Source organism: Hydra viridissima, unplaced genomic scaffold (genome assembly GCF_058129835.1).
Source record: "Hydra viridissima isolate aposymbiotic clone 2 unplaced genomic scaffold, HvirCarnegie_v1 scaffold_11, whole genome shotgun sequence".
Taxonomy (NCBI): Eukaryota; Metazoa; Cnidaria; class Hydrozoa; order Anthoathecata; family Hydridae; genus Hydra; species Hydra viridissima.
In genome coordinates, this window is record NW_028324310.1 from 3,332,633 (window position 1) to 3,352,732 (window position 20,100).

The following is a 20,100-nucleotide window of genomic DNA, read 5'->3' on the forward strand; positions in this document are numbered from 1 at the left end:
ACGTCGCTAAAAGTCGAGTGTGAACGTGTTTCGAAATCGTTAAAAATTGTATAAAATTTAATTAAACGGTTTTCAAAGTCGTATTACTTCGAATAAAATATATTTTCACGGTTTTCAAAATCGTAAAAAGTTGTATGAAATTTAATTTGACGGTTTTCAAAATCGTATTAGTTCAAATAAAGTATATTTTCGCGGTTTTCAAAATCGTAAAAAGTTGTGTAAATTCGAAAATGGCGTGTTTTAAAACTGTTTAAAATATCTAACGGCTTTCAAATTCACTTCCAAAAATTTGACTGTCTTCGAAATCGTTTAAGTAAACGAAACGAGTGCATACAAAAAGTAAACAAACGAACGTCGCGTGACTTCGTTCAGGTTTTAAGCTCAATGACTTCAAGTTCAAGTTTAATGACTTCAACTTCAAGCTCTATTAGCAAAAATTTTAAAATGAAGTGAACTGATAAGCCATATTTTAAGCTGAACTTGTATGTGGCTGTACTAGTACTGTTAGGCTCTTCCCTTCTATTCTCCTAGACTCCTACTCTATCCTTAGATTTGTAAAAAATCACAATCGATGAGAAGCTAACTATGTTCAGGTTCAAAGACATCGGTATAAAGTAAAGTGAATTGATAACTAGTTTGGTATATGCTAGCAATCTCTGCCCTTCTATTTCTTAATAATAAAAATTTGAAGTATACACTACAGTAACATTACAGAAATACAGAATATACAAAAGATATGCTAAAACCCTTTCATTTAATAATCATTCTAGATTTCATAAATCCAATTTCTTAATCATGTGAAAAAATTATTTGCATATTATCGATTACCTGATCTAAAATAATCCTAGCATGCTTCCCTAGTAAAGAATATTTAGTTGTCCGCTTCCAGTCTTTCATTCTCATTTTTTTGTGCAAGTTCCTGGCCTTGGGAGCCTAAATGATGTCTGTCTCACCTTTCCAGTTCAACAATACTGGAGTTTACATTTTTTTATCATCATCATCATCATCATCATCATCATCATCATTATCATCATCATCATCATCATCATCATCATCATTTTGATTTCTGTCTGGAGCAGATCTTGCTGCCATTTGCTCTTCCATGGAGTGGTATTCCCAAATTGGTACAAAGGAGTTTAAGAGATCGAAGTTCTCGTTGATGAAGACCAACTTCTCAGTGGTTTTTGGAGACAACCTGCATCTCTTTTCGTGGACCACCTGTCCAGCTTCACTAAAGGCCCGCTCACTTGAGGCACTTGAGGCTGGCAGGCAATAATACTCCCGTGCAAGTCCTGCCAAGATGGGCATCTCTTTGCGATGTGTCCTCCACCAGTCAAGGACATTAACCTTCGAATCTATCACAGTTGTTTCTCTGAATTTTGCCCACTCAACGGAAATCGGAGGACCCTCAGCTGTAGCATTTGTCTGCCTGAATTGGCTGGACACAGTCTAAAAGAAAGGAAGGAAGTTAAACGTTTAGTAAACTTCGTATAGCTTCGCTTTCTTTAATCTAAAATTGTTTAAATTCAAATAATTTTTAAAAAGTTCGTTTAACTTTGAACCGCCCCCCCCCCTCTCCCTCGTATGGCATCGTATCCTCAAATTAAAATTTTTATGACTTTGTTTGTTCGATTGCATTAAGATTAGTAGGTGTATATTTAACTAGTTTTAAAGAAATTTATTTTATATTTTACTTAATAGCTATTACATTTGCTGCTGCCTTCCAGAATTTAGTCTCACCATCATCTTCAAGAAACTCATCGGTGATCTCATCTGAGACATTGATTGTACCTTGCTGGTTTGACATCCAGTCTGCTGTTGTAGGATGACTGGTTTTCAACTTGTCAAAAATCTCATCCCTGACACCATAAGCGTGCAGTTGTTGGCCTTTCAAGAAGGGGTGCAACAGGCAGCCTACAGCATAAGGCATGATGTCACATCCTCCTCTTAGAAATCGTTTCTCAAGTTCTACAATGAGCTCAACCATGAAAGAACCTACTCCAGTGACACTGTTGTTTCTTATTTCTTTGACCCTCAGAGAAGCACACCTATCCACAAGATGAGCAATGGCTGTCAGTGCTCTATCCATTGTAATTTTCTTATCACTCGACATTGACTCAGAGATGACTTGGCATGTGGTCAGGAGTGGCAAAATGGTTGCAACCAGCTCAAATTGTTCATCCGTAGAAATGGGTGTGGTCCATTCTTTTTTGTCAGCCCGGAGAGCACACAGCACACTTTGAAGATGGTTGATGTCTAGGAGCATCATCTGGACAGAGTTCCATCTGGTTGCACAAGGAGCAGTGATCTTTCTGAAGGGTACTGAAACAAAAGCTAAAATAAAATTTCGCAAAAAACTTCGCATGAAATTGTAAACTCTTAGAAAACTTTGTTTAAAATCAAAAAATATTTGTAAAAATTTGACATTAAGTTGTAAAACTTCGTATTCGTATCTACTTAAAAAGTTAAAAATATTACCATTCATCTCGAGGCACTTCTTTTTCAACACCCCTTCAGCAAGAGGAGAGTGATGGACTCGGGCGGAGATTGTCCTGCATGCATCGATAGCAGCCTTGATATCAGGCTGTTTGTTGACATCCCTTTCCAGGGCCATGTTAAGCTTGTGGTCAATGCACGTGATTGAACCACTTTCAAGATCAGCAATAGTCTCTGACTTCCTCAGTGCAGCTTTTATATTTGAAGCTTGATGACACACAACAACCTGCTTCTTGACCATTTTGAGTGACTCAAAAAGTTTAACCAAGTTGTCCAACTGAGTAGCAATGTTCTGACCAGCGTGCTTACCTGGGAATGGAACAACTCCAACAGTTACCTTTCGTAGAACAAACTCTTTGGTGATGTAATGAAGAGTCACCGCCATGAATGGGTCGTTGTTGCGTGAGGTCCAGATGTCAGTGCTGACTGCAACTCGGTCGCAATGAGGAAGCTCCTTGTCAAACATGCTCTTCATGGCCATCTGCAGATTCCTAAAGAGGAGAGGTAACTTGAAGCGAGCCATGCAGGCACCACTTTTAACCTTAAACCTCGATCAAAGTGGGCAAGCAGTCTTTGGAACGGGATAGAGTCACACATGGAGAAAGACTGATTCTCAGTTGCAAGGTAAATCATGAGCTCCATGTCACCACGAAGTTGAGTGGTGCTCTGTGTTGGATAGCACAGATTCTTTCTGGCTTTTAGAACCCTTTTTTTTTTCCTGTGACCTAAAAAAAATTGTATACATTTGTTAACATTGAATTAACCCCGGATTTCGTTGTTTACATAAAAAAAAGTTGTATAACTTCGCTACATCGCATTGTAAGATCCATTATGTAACTAACTTACCAGTGCCAACTGTTTCCAATTCATCTTCTGCTCTTCAATTTTGTCCTCCTTGGCAGCTTCATTCTGTATCTTTTGATTCTGACACATTTCGATGTACTCATCCTTATGGTTGGATCGCAGGTGACAACTCAGGGCCGATGTTGACCCAGTATTCATTTTTAGGTCCTTCTTGCAGATATTGCACACACCATAGGCCTTATCTCCTCTGTATTCCTTCAGGAAGTACTGCCAAACCAGCGAGCGATGGGTCTTTGGCATATTTGTTTAATGTTTTACAATGTTTAAATCTTGTTAAATAACATAAACAAAGTTATAAGGTTTTCAAATTCGTTAAATATAATGTAAACAAATTTATACGATTTTCATAACCGTAAAATTTTGATTTACAACATTTTGCGGCTCTCAACATTGTTTTAAATAAGTTTTAACAACTTTTAAAGGTTTTCAAAATCGATTTAAAATTAAAGCTACAACTTTTTACGGCTTTCGTAACCGTTTAATTAACTTTTTTTCGAAGTTTAACGGATTTCGAAATCGTTTAATGAACTTTTTTTCGAAGTTGAACGGATTTCAACTCCGTTTAATTTAAGAAACTTCGCCTAACTGACGGCTTTCAAAGCCGAACAAAAAATATACGATTTCGAAAACCGTATCTCGATTGTTTTATCTCTGATTGGCAGTGTACATTCCTCTCAAAATGACTGCAAAAATACAAGAATGCTATGGTATCAATAAAAAATTGATAATAAATTAAAAAACATATACCAAGCTATTGTTATAAATGAACAAAATTTGAAACCACGATAAAAAGCGGTTTTCTGTTTTTTTACTTTTATCACTCTTTTCTCGATAATTTCGGAAACCGCACGTTTCTGCAACTCATTCTTATACATGTTTTTAATAAACACCTAGGCTACAATATTACATTAAATGTAAAGCGTGGGGAAGCGTGGGTAACTGCCAAAAGTCTCAGTGAACTTGAAGAATATTTTTTTTTTTTCATATATTTTATTGTTTAAATAATTTCTCCTAAACTGAACCATATAAGTAAAAATGTAAAATTTTCTTAAAATCTCCATAACATGAGCTTTTCAAAAATGTATAATACTTTATACTTATTCCTAGAAAGTTTTATAGAAAATTAACTTATAAAGTGATGAAGCGAACAGGTTTGAAATGAACATCCGCAAAAGTAATAAACAATAAGGCTTCAAATCTTTTATTTTTACATAAAATTATGTGAAATTCCTGCATTATAGTAATGATTGACTATTAAACTATTAAATAAAATTGAAATATAATGACAGTAGCGACATTAGTAAAAAAACATTTATGATATGCTGTTGCTCTACAATTTTCCACTGTGCGTTGGTGACTATTGTAAAAAATGAATAATAGGTAGTTTCATTATTGGAACTTACTGCTTTTATTTATTTACTAAAAGCCAAGACAGCATTATGCTAAAAATGGAATTTATATCTTAATTTAATTTTTTTTTTTTTTTTTTTAATATATTAGTATTGTTAATCCTTTTGTACTTCGAAACAGATTTTATAGTTACATTTTCGATCAATGTTTATATTAACTGCCATATCAAAATAGGTTTCTATAAAAAGGTAAATCGATTTTCAGTTTTTATGTGGTGTTTTTTTGTTTTTTTTTTGTTTTTTTTTTAAGGCGACATTTTTTTTTGTTATGGTATCAATTCCTTTTTTTTTTCTTTAAGATTTAAGATTGACGCATTTATACAATTTATTAAAAAAAAACCTGATTACCTTTAATTGTAAATTTTTTTCAATTAAAATGATATAAATATATGCAATTAGTTCAATTTTTTTTAAATTTTCTCTATTTTATGGCTAATAATTTGTGGTACGTAACTTAGGGGATCTTTTTAAACAGGGGGTGAATATTGTAGTTTTGCGCACTTGTCAATTATCGAATTACTTAAGTTTTTTAAGGCGTCTAACTAATTAATTAGCTTAGTTTGCATTTGCAGCACTTTGTGGGAAAAAAATTCTTATATATGTTAAATTCTTATACATTTAAATCATTATTTTACTTTTTATTATTCTGGTAAAAGGTCTTCATCAAAAACTTGATTACTCTTAAAGATAACTCTATTCTCCTCACCACCACTAAGGTAAAAACGGGGAAGGGAGGTCCTTTGTTAGTGTCAAATTATTTAAGAGAATTAAATTTCGAGTAACAAAATGAATTTTTAGTAAATGGCAGCGAATTACCGTTTACTAAAAACTATTGAAACAAAGCGACCATATACAAAAATGGTCGAACTAGTGCCACATATAGAAAGGGTCAAATGGTCAGATGTTATTAATAAATGGACCGTTTATGTTGAAAGTGATGTAAATCCATTTTTTCCGCTTTCGAGATTTTTAAAGGTTAGCATTTTAGTCGATTAAAAAATATGCATAAATTGTACTAATTTGGCAATTTCTCTACGAATTTAGAAATGTGTAATTTGACTACATAAATGACTTGCATGTGAATTTAACTAAAATAACATTCTTTTAGGGTCGTAAATGGACATTTTCATAATCAATTGTTATGCAATTTCATTTATTAACAAATTTTAAATTGATCAAAGCATATGGATATGTTTAAATACTAACTGTAAATTGTTTACAAAAAGGAAGTGCACACTAGGTTTAATGTAAACTATGTGATTTCTAATTTTTTTTGGAAAATGGACTTACACCACTTTCAAAATAAACGGTCCAAATTTGTTTAGTTGTGTGCATTTAACGTTTTAAAGACAATTTCCTTTTTTAAAGAAACATGTATCAAGCGGTTACCAAAAAATTAATAACTTATGTATAATTTACGTTCGCTTTATATTAATCTTATTAATTAAAGTTTATGTTATAAAAAATATAACAAGAATTTAGCTTTACTTTTTCGTCAATTTAAAGCATGATGAAGTGTTATTATTTTATGTCAGTAACTAAAAACGCATTGTTTTGAACTTATTAATGTCGAGGAAAATGGTTCTGCTTTACACTGATATGACCTATGTCAGTTTTAAATTACTCAAATAATGTTAAATAATTGGTAAGTTATTTTACCTTCGCATATTTTTTATTTTAACTTTACAGATAGTTTAATTTTTTTAATTTGAAGGCGTTTTTCTAAAAGGGTGTTAGTTAAAGCTTCGTAACTTTAAATTGTGGAAAACAGCAACTATAAAATAACAGACCGACCATAACCCGTATTACGGGTTGCTTTTTGCTAGTGTGTATATATATATATATATTAGAGTGACAAATAAATGCATTAAAAATCTTTTTTTTTTTTTCTTATGCTCTCCACCTTTTATTTGGTTCCATTTAATGAAAAAATGATATTGGGAAATTTTGGATACATATTGTTGATGTTTAGGGGTTGCTCAATCCATTTTTTAAATTTTACAAGGCTGCTTGAACCCACGTTTTTCATATTTTATCATATATCATTTCTATTTTTCTAATATAGTTGATAATGTTATCAATATTTTGTATGTATATATTTATATGTTATCAATATTTTATATGTAATATGACAGAATTGTCGCATTATGTTTTGATACTACTTCAAGCAGCACAGGTATACAATTAGGTGCTTGAACCTTGCTGGAAAAATTAGTTGGAAAGTCTTTATTATGCACAGCCTGTTGACACCATGTTCATAAGTGATTTTATCCCATGTTTACAAACTTGTTTTGGAGCATCTTCTGGTCCCGAGGTTAAGTTGTTTCAATGATTTCGTGATCAGTGGAGTAAATTTAGTTCTTAATCATGGCTCTTAACTGATGCGGATCTTAAAGTATATGATTCACTTGTACCACCAGCAGTAGAATTTGCTGTAAGTATGATGCAAGAATCAAAACAACCTTGCAACAGTTACAAAGAATTTTAGCAACTCTTGAAAGTTTGTTTAGGAAAAATTCCTCCAGGCGAAAGGGGAATAACTTTTTGTTCTCCTGGTGCTATGCACCAAGCATGATGGATGGCGAAAGCATTCTACTCTATTAAAATCTTCTTGTTTCAACATCACTTTCATATAACAAAAAGTGAAAAGAAGAATCTTCTACGACTCTCGATTTTTTCAAAATTGATTTACATGGAACATTGGTTTTGGGCTTCCATCTCTTCATCTGCTCCTCATAATGGCTTGACACTGTTCTGGAAAATTTAATCATTTCAAAATATTTGACAAAGAAGTGGCTGAATCTGCCATAAAAGCCATTGCAGGACATTTATGGTATTTAACTGAAGACCTTGTGAGTCCCTCTTTTTTCAGAAATGACGTTGATAACCAAACTAAATTAAAAATGTTGATTGCACATGAAAAGCCAGCCACAAAAACCCTGCTAAAAAGATATGAAGGTAAAGGATTGATGGATAAAATTGTTCACATGAACTTAAATGATTTTGTAACAAAGAGATCAAAATATGTATTTGAATTGCTTGGAATAAATTGGACATTTATGAAGAAACATTGCCCAGATAAGTATATTAAAAAAAAAATTTATTATTTCAGAAATTGAATGTTTTAATTCAACTAACGCAAAACAAAGACATTTGGAAATGGATCGCATTGGCTGCAAGTTTATGTATAGTAACTCACCTGAAACCTTTAAGGCTCTTGATGAAAGACGTAAATATGAATATATATTTATATTTTTTTGTTGCTGAAGTTTTACATCCAAGGTTCCACACTGATATGGGTTAAATTCTTATCATTTTTTAATTAAAATGACATTAAGGAAAAGCTTGGTGCAAGTTTTTACAACTGGATGCTCTTTCATATATATATATATATATATATATATATATATATATATATATATATATACATATTTATATTTATTTTTATTTTTATATATACACATTTTTATATTTTTATTTATTTTTATATTTATATATATACACATATTTTTTAAAAAATAGGCTTACAGTATGCTCTTTTTATGGAGTTAAGTAGCATTAAAAGTCAGATAACACAACTTGAAAAAGCTGTTGAAAAATTGGGTCGACAGATGGAGCCAGAAATGACAGCATTACACATTGAGAAATCATCCAACTTTGAGAATTTTTAGGAAAAGGAGATCGTTTTAAAAAAAATGATAATTTTCTTTTATTGTTAAATATTGTTAATTATTAAACTTTTAGATTACTTAATCAATCAATTTTGAGATTAATTACATGTGAAATTGTTATAAAGTTATATGAACATATTTGTTCCCACAATCCACAAAGTCGTGTAACACTGCAAAAATTTTTAAAAAAAAATAACAGTGTTTATTTAAAAAGAATTTTTTTAATTAATGAATACTTGATTATTATTAATTTATTATTAAACAGTTCTTATTTTTTTAATCAGGGTTATTGAATATTTTAAGGTCAGCCGACTGAAACAGATTGGTGGCATCATAAATTATAAATAAGGCTTTATATGATACAATGTGGAAAAAGCTACAAGCTAAATTTAGTTAGGTGGGAAAAAATGGAAAACGACTATTTAAGACTACTTACTCGTACAAGGCTCTACTTGGTAATTTTCAATTTTTAGAAAAGCATAAAAGATAATGTAATTATAAGATCATGTTAGGAATTGTAAAATAATGTTTTGACTATATTTAGTTACATTAAATTGTATGTATTATTCTTAAATAATTTAATGCAATTGTCATAGATATTTATCTAATAATGTCGTGCAATGCCACACCTTTGCTAGAATTTGCTTCAGTAATTAATCACCGTTTTGTTTTTAATATTATTAATAATATCATCATAATTTTTTGGTTTAAAAGTTTTATAGTAACATCAAATAGACAATTACCTAAACATGAACTTTTTTTAGGTTTTGTTACTTTGTAGGTGCTCTGATGACGGAAAGACTACCAAAAGAAAATGTCGATCGACTAGTAGGAGAGCATTTAAAGAGAACTCCGAGGGCGGAAGATAAAAAATAAAAAAATTTTTTTTAGAGATGGGTTGATTTCTATCCGTCTGATTCCAACTATTCTCAAGAAGTCGTAAGAATCGCGATTCTCCACCTTTTTTAACAATTCCTATTCTTTCTAAAATGACTTTTTAACGACTTCACTTCTTTTATTAACACTCCCTTGATAATTGAAATAAATTATTCACTCTTTGCCGTTGTGACTTTCTTTTGTTTAATTTACTTTAAATTTACATTGTTGCGTTTAATATCTTTGTTGAAGTTAAGTAAACTCTGAAGGAAAACCTCAACAAAAGTAAACGTTGCAAATACGCAAAATACTGCCGCAAAATTTCAATTGATATTTAAACCGGCGATAAGTACTATTATAATAATCTTATTTGCTTGTTTTGTTATAATTATTATTGTTTGTATTATCATTTTTTTATTATTACAAATGCTGTTTTTATTTCAGAACATAGAATCATTATCATGCCAAAACGTAAGAAAAGCGAGGTATGGGACTATTTTGCGATCGATTTAAATGACACTAACTCTGCAATAAGTAGCTTTTGAAAAACAGTTACTTTCCAGGGGTGGTGGCAGAATTTCTCAGTCATACACAACATCGAACATGCTAAAGCATCTAAGTGCTTTTCATAAATCTGGTATCAAAAATCAGAAACAGGATAAAGCTATTATTATCAATTTTGATATATGCGCTGATAGCTCTACTGCAGGACCATCTTCTAAATCCATTCCTAACCCTGCTTGTGATACTCCTACGACCATGGCAAGGGAACCTCGATCTGCTACACCCACATCCGTATTCACAAGTCTCGGGCCTACGTCTGAGGATGCGGAGAATCCTAAAAAGCTATTCTTCTACACCTAGCTAGCTAGAAGCTCTTCTTCTACACCTAGAAGCTCTTCTTCTACACCTAGTTCTGTAAAATTGAAGCCTAGATCTTCATTTCCTAAACAACAGACAATACACCAAGTGTTTGCAAGGACCAGGCCTTTCACATCTACAGATCCGAAGTCAATAAAAGTTACAAAGCTTATTGCAGAGATATTATGCACAGATAACCAACCTGTTAGTGTAGCAGAAAATCCTGGTTTCAAAAAGTTACTGCTGTTTTTGGAGCCAAGATATACAATACCAATCAGAAAATATTTCTCGACTATTGAAATTCCTAACATTTATCAGAAGGTATCAAGTAAAATTCGTTTCTTAACAAAGAAAGCTGATCATGTTAGTATAACTACCGATATGTGAAGCTCCACAGCTAATGTTCATTACATGAGCCTAACAGCACATTTCGTCACAGAAGATATGAAACAAATTCACATTTGTCTTGACGTGGTACCTTTTCCTTACGAGTCCCACACTGTAGATAATCTTGTTAAATTTATGAATGAATCACTTGAGCGTTGGGGACTACTTGAAAAACTCAGCGTAGTAGTTAGAGATAATGCTAGAAATATTGTTTCTGCTATGGAAGTAGGGAAGTTTTCAAACATTCCTTGTCTTGCCCATACACTTCAGTTGGTTGTAAAAGATGGCTGTCTTGACAATGAACGCATTTCTTTACTTACTGCTACATGTAGAAGAATAGCAGGACACTTCAAATATTCGGTTAAATCATACAAACTTTTAAGAAAATCTCAGGAGATATTTTGCGACTTCCTAAACGCACCACCATTTAAGATGAGCCAACTAGATGGAATAGCACCTTCTACGTGCTAAACCATTTGATTGAACAAAAAGATGCAGTTCTGTTGGTAATGCCACATTTCCCAAAAGCTGCTCGACAAAACAAAGAATTGTCAACCGAAGAATGGGACAATTTGGTTTCTCTCGTTGCTGCTTTAAAAGTTTTTGAAGACGTCACGCTTACTGCAAGTTCATCAAAAGTAACCACATCAGAAGTTATCCCAATAACAAATGCAGTTAACATGTCACTTGATCTCATCAAGGACTACGGAAATTTCAAAGAATCTCTATGTGAATCTTTGCATGATTGTTACGGAGACTGCGAGAACAAATCTCGCAGTCTCCGTATATATATGCTTTTGCAACAATACTAGATCCCAGATTTAAAAACAAGATTTTTAGGAGCAGGACGATGACTGAGAAAGCTGTTACTTTATTGATCGGTGAGTTGAATGCACTAGAAATAGACGAAGGTCTTGAAACTAAAGTTGCTGAAAATCAAGAACGAACCACACCTGCTCCAGGTGCTGTCTGGTCATTATATAACCAAATAATCAACCCAAATTTTGTGGTAAGTATTGTATGTACTTCTATATTATTATTGTACTTTAAATATTGCAAAATACTTGACTATATTTCTCCGCGAAGAAACCTTGTTCGTCAAGGTCCGTGTTTCGGATTTAAAAAATTGAGAGAGGGCTATTACCACGATTAGGGCTGCCAGCTCGAACGTGTTCAAGTTGGAACGTTCGAACTTTACGCCAAAATTCTAACGTTCAGGTTCGAACTTTTTTTGCTTAAAAATTCGAACTTTCAGAAGAAATGCCTAAAAAATTAAAACATTAAATAAAAATAAAACATGGCTACTTTCAAAGACGTTAGCACATCCAGAAGATGTAAGGTTTGGGATTTTTTTAAATTTTCCCAAGAGCTGCAACAAGCCTAATGTGAAGTTTTGTTAAAAACTCCTGGCTCAACAACAAGCACTGTTACAAGACACTTATATACGAAACATAAAATTGGCATTATTAAATGTAATACCTTGGCCTCTGAGGCTGTCAAAATTATTCATGTTCCTAAAATACCAAGAATTGACAACTTTTTTAGTTCTGGGATTAAAACTTTACCTGAAATCTTAAGCGGATTGACTGCTATTGATGGAATAAGTTTTACAACCATTGCTAATAGTCAAGTTTTGCGATCAGCATTTCGTGCTCAAGGATATAATTTGCCCAAAAGTCAACAACTGTTCGTTATTTAGTGATGAAATACTTTGAAATAGTTAAGAAACAAGTAATTGCTTCATTACAAAAAGTCGTTTTAACTAATGACAAATTTAGCCTAACATTTCACGAGTACGCATCAGTTATTTTACTTGAGAATAAAATGAAAAGAAACTCTATAGCAAATTTTGCTACCAATCTTATTCAAAGATTATTCCAGTCTAGCGAGGAAGACTCTGATGCTGATGGAGAAGTCAATAACAGTGATATAACTGATGATATGAAAATACTAACATTGAATTTATTTTAGCTCAAGAACTTAAATGTTTCATTATAACATCTGATTTTCAAATGACAGTAGAAAAAGGTGAACTTGGATCTAACTTTATTATAAAGCAAATGGCTCTATTTGAAGCCAGCAAATTAAGACCCAAACATTTAGAAATGCTTTTTAATGCTCTTAAAACTATTCCTTTGAGGGTGAAAGGGCTTTCTCTAGCCTAGGATTATTTGCAACAAAAATAAGGTGCTCATTATGGATGATACATTAGATGCATTAACATTTTTAAAACAAACACTTAAAAATACTGAGTGATGTTGTGTATTCTTAAATAGACATTTTTTTCAAGTTAAATGTAGTGAAAATGAGAAGCGGGTCTCAACAATAAACAGTTTTTTTTTTTATAAACAGTTTTATTAATAGATAAATAAACGGTTTTGTTTTTAACTTGTACTCTTATATTTTGCGTGTTTTAGTGCATTAAAAAGAGTTCGAAAATGCTTGAACTTTTAGTTCGAACATGTTCAAGTTCGATCTTCATAAAAAAAGTTCGAATTGGCAGCCCTAACCACGATTAAGAACACAAAATAATTTTAAAAAAATGAGTAGCCTCCTCAACTGAAATGGCTTTTTCGGCCTTGGGGAGGTGAAAAATATGAAAAAAATTAACTTTTTTTTAATATTTTAGATATATAATGCGTATTGCACTATATCAGACGAAGTAGCAGTGTACTTGAAAGAACCTCTACTCGCAAGTCACGAAGACGTGTTTGATTACTTGAAGAAATCAAATTTCGTAATATGAAAAAATTAGCACAGAAATATTTAGGGACGCCTCTAAGTACAGTGCTTTCGGAGTGGTTATTTAGTACTGCGGGGCTAATCTGGGACCAGAAGAGAAGCCGGTTAACTTTGGAACGAGTGCAAATGCTTGTGTTATTTAACAAAAACCTGCCATTTCTAAACTATCAGTACTAATGGTAGTGACTTACGTAAATGCTGAAGATACTACATTCTGTTTATCTGATCACTATCCATTACTTATGACTATATTATTTATTTCTTATTCACAGTTGATATTTTTGGGGATATTGCCCTTCTAGCTAACCCGAAAAAGCCATCTATATGGGTTGATAGTGGACACATGTTGGTGTCCAGAAATGGAAGTTTTGAAATCCATCTATTACGTCCGAGAAAAAAAAATCAATTTTAAGTTAAAAATTTCCCAATTTTTTTACTGTTTCGATTATTTACTAAACAAGCCATAAAATTGAAATGGGTCATTGGAACTTCATGAAATTTTATGGTGTTGTACCTATATATTATGGCTATCAATGTACAAAATTTCATGCAGATATCTTGCTTGGTTATAAAGTTATAGGCCAAAACGTTTTGCAAAATCATACATTTTGCCAGTGTTGGTACCAAAAGTTTTTAGTTATGGTAAAAATGTTGTATGAACGCCCTGAATTTTTGTGTGCATACTCTACAGGTTATAAGCAACAAGTTTTATTAACACTGTTTTGAAATTAGGATCATTGCTGAAAACTCTGGCCACAAAATCATTTAAAACCACAAAATCTCTTCATAATATGGATTATTCAATTTTTGAGTGAAATGACCAACTCTGCGGAAAATTTTTGAAGTATTTGCTACCCTGAGCAGTTAACTATGTAAAATTTTAATGAAATGCATGTACACATAACACAATTTGGGGGGTTTAGCAAAATAAGTAGATTTTAAAATAGTAGGTTTTTTAAGTAATTCGCTCATTTCGTTAAGTCCGTTTGAATTTCATTCAGAAAAAGCATTTCAGAGGTTTTACGGCCTCTGAAATGCTTTTTCTGAATGAAATTCAAACGGACTTAACATTGGGTTCAATTTTTTGCTCGATTGAGCTATCAAGCAAAAAATTGAACCCAATGTGAGCAAAAGACTGAGGAACATTCGTGTAAATTTTGGTTGAAATCTGACGGGTAGTTTTTGACAGAGACATCTTTTACCGAAAAAAGAAATGTACGGCATTCCCTATTTTTTTGTTTAAGCGGATTTTACAGGTTTATCCATAAAAAAATTACTTGTTATTGCTTTCAAAACTTGCATTTTATTGCATTTGGAATTAATTTCTTTCTTCAACAAAATTAAAATTATCAAGGTAAGATTCTTTTTTACATTTTCAACTTCTGAGGAAATATTTTGGTCTATGATGTTTAAGATGGAAATGTTTTTCAGCGGAAAAAGTAGGAAGTGGTAAAAAGTATTGTATTTTATTGAGTATAGTGCGCACTTTTATTAGAAAAAAATGAAATCAAAGAAAAAGGTGCTCAATTTAAAAATGATATTTATTTAATAGATGCATTCCATATTTACTATTAAAAAAGTTGAGTGTGCACTATACTCATATGCAAACTATACTATAGTGATCGACCGAAATCGAAATTTGAGCCGAAACCGAAAGTACCGAAATTTCGGTTCAGTAAAGCCGTAGCCGAAACCGAAACAGCCGAAATTTGAAAAAAAAATGTTAAAAATCTCTGAACCTTTTATGATCACCGAGTTAAAGCAAAAAAAACTATTTTACGTATATCTAAGCAATCACCTTGTAACATAATTTGATAAAAACTATAATATGTCAAAAAAAAAAGTAGAATATGTCAAGACATTTTATTAATTAAAGTTAACAATTGAAATATTTTCTCAACAGAATAAAATTTTTTCCATGTTTTCTGGCAAAAGTCTGTTTCTTTCATTTGAAAGAATGTCTCCAGCAGTTGAAAACAACCTTTCAACTTCGGTAGATGTTGGTGGAGGTGTAAGGAATCTCTTTGCCATTTTTGCCAAACCAAACTTTGCTTTTAATGTTGTTTTTTCTTCATACTCTTTCCAAAACTCTAAACAGCCTGAAGATGTTGGGCTTTCTAACTACTCGTTTAAAACTTCCTTTGCTAATTTGGAAGTTGGATTTTTGGACCTTGTATTTTGTGACTGTGCAATTATATTTTGCATAATTGAAGAAAACCCTTTGTTCTCAATAGACTTAGTTTTCATCATAGGAGTAGTTTCATTTTGGCTCAAAATGAAACTACTCCTGTGATGAAAACTAGCTTGAAAGGCTTCTTGGGATCTAAAGAAGTGGTTCTTGAATCTGGGATCAAGAAGTGTTGCTATTGCAAAATGATCAATGGTTTCTAAGTCAAAAAAACGTGCCTCCATTGCTTTCTTTAAAGCCTTTTTCATGCCAATCACTTCTTCGTCATCAGAGAGAACTTCGAATGCCTTCAGGATAGTTGTCACAATTGGAATACATGCACTGATGCAAGCATCCTTTCCAGAGAGCAATTTGGTTCGAAAATCGCTAAGATGTGTACCAGCGTTTCACACAGGTTCCAATCCTGTACAGTAAACTTAATGCCGCTGGAAGGACGGATTAGCAGCGTGGTAGCAGTTGCTGATTTCAAGTACAGAATTCTTTCAAGCATGTAATATGTTGAATTCCAGCGTGTTGGGACATCATTTTTGAGTCCAAGCCTTTCAAAATTGTTCATTTGAACCTTTTGTTGTTTGTAAAGCTCAGCAAAGAAGGAATTTGAAAAAGAAGCATGAGTGCAAAGCTTTTGACATTTTTCTATTAAGTTTACAGCACTCTGAAGTGAAAAAAGTTCTTTTTTAATCACTAGTTGAAGTGAATGATTTAGACACCCAGCAGACTTGTAAACACACTGTAGTTCTTTGAAAGCTGCTTTTATATTTGCAGCATTGTCTCTTAAGCAGACTGTGATCTTGTCCTTTAGCTCCCACTCTTTCACAACATTCTCAAGTCTTTGAAAAATGTTTGAAGCAGTATGTTTTTCATCAAACTTGGAACATGACAGGCAGAATTCGATCCGTTCCCATTTGTCTGAAATGAAGTGTGCCATCATGCCCAAGTACTCAAGATGAAAGGATGACCAAGCGTCCAGAGAGATGGAGATAGTTTCAGCATTTTTTTCGTTAAGCATAACTTTCGTTGCAAGCTTAATCTTTTCATAGGCTGGATTGAGCATGCTTCGGTAGTATTTCTCACTTCCAATGTTAAAGTGTGGTGTAAAAACTGCATGATGGCGTAAAAATCTTCTAGGTCATCCTGACAAAATCTTTCTGAAAGTACATAATTTACTCCATTTTCTAACAGAAACTTTACAACTTCTTTAAATGAATACACGGTTATTTTAAGTCCCTCATAAGTTTGCCAAGACACAAACATTTTTGATTTTGAATTAGCATTGTAATGTTCTACCCTTGTTTCTATTGAGTCTTTCCATAAACGAAAATATTCAAGAAATTCATCTAACCAAAGATATCTTTCGTCAGTAAGAGATTTATTTGGTTTTAAAAATGGCTTCTTTTTTAACCTGTGATCAAATGTATTTTGAACATTCAAACAATCAAAAAATTTATCAATCATTAAACAAAAAGTGGATGCACCTGCTGCTTCTGGTGGCCCAAAATTTATCAAAACACCACCAACAGTCTCACTTAATACCTGTGCTGCAAGACTTACTTTCATAACAGAATATGGTGTTAGATTTATATGTTCATTTGTAAGTTTTGGTACAAATTTTAAACCACTTTCTAGTTGCTCTTCAAAAATTTGCTGAATGTGTGACCAAAGAAGAAAAAAACCATTATTCCACATCAATCTTGTTGAATGTCCTGATCCAGAATGAAATAAACAGTTTTTTGCTATTTTTATAAAATGTGGGACATCTGCAAAAAAATAAATGTAGCTTTGTTTTTTGGAAAAAATATTTTTTGTGCGATAAATTACATCTTTCTCAGAACAACCTTGAAGCAAATTGTGCATTTTAAAAAATTGACAATTTGATGAAGCACCATCTGATGTTTTGGAAATAACATGCAAGTTTATTAGCTCCAGATAACAAACTGCCTTCCAAAAAATTGACATTATTTGATGAGCAAGTATACCTGTTGTAGCAAATGTTGCAAAACTAAAAGAAAGAAGATTGACAATACTTTTTATAAGAAACACTAAAATTTATGTCGCAATAGCTTCTACATTTTACAGTGTTCCATAGTTGATATTATTATCTCCCAAACCTACAAAACCAATAAGTTCACCAGAATATTTGTCCCGCACAAGATCTTCTTGGATTTTCATTTAATCAAAAATAATGCCTACAAATCGTTCTGGCTCTGTAAAATTTTCAGTCTTTAACTTGAGATCATTTATAATGGCAGGATTAAAACCTCTAGTTGGATGAATATAATGTTTATAATCTCTCAGTGTTCGCAAACTGAGAAGTACTAAAATACCATTACCAGTTTTCTTATCATAACGAAGATTAGTATATGCAGATGAAGATTTAGCTGCTAAATTTAAACAAAATTTGAGAATCACTTGGTGATATTTTACTTTGTTGAAACAGCAGGTTTGAATATATTTTTGTTATTCTGACCAAAAAAGCTTCATAAAACTTGGAACTTTATCCTGGTCACAAGCTGAAAATAATTCTTTAAAATCTTCACTGATTTCTGAGTGGACAGTTTCGCTGTGTTTTTCTATAGCAGATCGCATATTTAAAAGTTCTTGCTCAAGCTGTGTACATTTTAGACAATTATTTTGTAAAGTTAATTTAATCCTATTAGGAGATGTAAACTTATTAGGGGCATTTAATTTGGCTGGTTTATTTAAAACAGATAATTTATTTTTTTGTTCTGCAAATACTTTTTGAACACAAGAACAACAATCTGCACATGTATCATTACTTAAAAGAAGGATCCTGCAATTATTAGAGCGAAAATACTCATGTTGATTTATATGTGGCTTAAATGCTAATTTCTGGTAGTCATGATAATTGAACTTTTTAGGAATGACATGCTTTTGGAATTGGAGTTCTTTACTTATGTTAGGAACTTGGATTCTCTTACACAATACATAACGCTCAAGAAGAAAAATAAATGTTAACAAAGTAACATTTAAAAATGATTGAGAGTATTGTTTATAAAGATCATGGTCTTCTGATAAAATCCATCCAAACACACGTAGAGTAAACTGAAGAGAATCATCCACAAAAATTTCATATTTTGGCAAAATATGATTGGCAGATAACAAAGTAATAACTACAAGATTGGTTTCAATATGTATTTCCCAAGTATTTCTAATTGAAAGCTTCACTATACGATTCAAAAAGTCATCAAAGTTTTTATATAAGGGCAAAGATGTTACAACATCTGCAGATGCAAAATGTTCATTTCGTTTTTGAATTGAAGAAGTGGATCGGTTTAAGACCAAAACAGCATAAGAATTTTTATAAGGTAAATTTAATTGTGGCAATTCTCCTTCTTTCAGTGACTTTTTTCTGTCATCTAAAAAGCATTAAAATAAATTATATATATTTGTATTTATGTATATGTATGTGTGTGTGTGTGTCTATAATTTCAAAATTAATAGATTTCTTAAAAATATAATATTGATCAGCACTGAAATGTTTTTCGCAAATGAATAACTTTTCTGTACGAATACGTTCTCGTAAAGAAGCATCCTCAACTCTATCTTTTGTAATAACATGAATCAAATTATTACCCCACTTTTTGTTGAACTTAGTATTAGATAAAGGGACATTAAAAAAACTTATTCCTTTGTTACGTCTTGAAGCAGAACATCCAAAAATAGCACAATTATCCCCAGGCATTATTAATAGCAACAAATAATAGTTAAAGTTTAGATGACTCAGGAGAAAACAGATTGTGCAGGATGGGAGACCTGGATCTGATATTTTGTTTTTATGAAAGAGTTAAAACAATGATCCTTGGTTCTTTTCCGAACCATCTATTTCTTGTGACTATGGTGAAATGACCAACTCTGAAATGCATGTACACATAACACAATTTGGGGGGTTCAGCAAAATAAGTAGATTTTGAAATAGTGGGTTTTTTAAGTTATTCGCTCTTTTCGTTATGTCCGTATGAATTTAATTTGGAAAAAGCATTACAGAGGCCGTAAAAATTGAGATATCGAGTAAAATATTGAACCCAATGTGAGCAATAGATTGAGGAACATTCGTGTAAATTTTGGTTGAAATCTGACGGGTAGTTTTTGACGGAGACAATTTTTACCGAAAAAAGAAATGTACGGCAATCCCTATTTTTTTGTTTAAGCGGATTTTACAGGTTTATCCATAAAAAAATCACTTGTTATTGCTTTCAAAACTTGCATTTTATTGCATTTGGAATTAATTTCCTTCTTCAACAAAGCTACAATTATCAAGGTAAGATTCTTTTTTTACATTTTCAACTTCTGAGGAAAGTTTTTGGTCTATGATGTGTAAGATGGAAATGTTTTTCAGCGGAAAAAGTAGGAAGTGGTAAAAAGTATTGTATTTTATTGAGAATAGTGCGCACTTTTATCACAAAAAAATGATATCAAAGAAAAAAGCACAATTTAAAAATGATATTTATTTAATAGATGTATTCCATATTTATTGTTAAAAAAGTTGAGTGTGCACTATACTCATATGCAAACTATACTATATAAAATACTGTAAGATGACAAGTGGGTATATGAACTAAAGGGAGAGTAGAAATGAAAATAGTTT

At 32.1% G+C, this 20,100-nt stretch overlaps 3 protein-coding genes and 2 pseudogenes across 3 annotated transcripts in view; 2 read left to right on the forward strand and 3 right to left on the reverse strand.

The window, feature by feature from the left end:
• The window catches only part of LOC145191148 (UDP-glucose:glycoprotein glucosyltransferase 1-like), a 421,900-nt gene that overhangs the window by 378,396 nt on the left and 23,404 nt on the right, over positions 1-20,100 (reverse strand). The gene's annotated exons all lie outside the window — the stretch shown is intronic.
• LOC149881740 (uncharacterized) lies at positions 979-2,298 on the reverse strand. Its single transcript, XM_090065846.1, has 2 exons — positions 1,709-2,298; positions 979-1,449 (listed from the first exon to the last, which is right to left on the reverse strand). Exons 1-2 carry the CDS (start codon positions 2,267-2,269, stop codon positions 979-981), a joined length of 1,032 nt encoding a protein of 343 aa, XP_089921972.1. The 5' UTR covers positions 2,270-2,298.
• On the forward strand, positions 9,778-10,995 carry LOC149881741 (zinc finger BED domain-containing protein 4-like; annotated as a pseudogene).
• Positions 10,996-13,279, forward strand: LOC149881742 (zinc finger BED domain-containing protein 4-like; annotated as a pseudogene).
• Positions 15,428-16,422, reverse strand: LOC149881743 (zinc finger BED domain-containing protein 4-like). The gene is made up of 2 exons (XM_090065847.1): positions 15,968-16,422; positions 15,428-15,860 (listed from the first exon to the last, which is right to left on the reverse strand). The coding sequence occupies exons 1-2, from the start codon at positions 16,420-16,422 to the stop codon at positions 15,428-15,430; spliced, it is 888 nt and encodes a 295-aa protein (XP_089921973.1).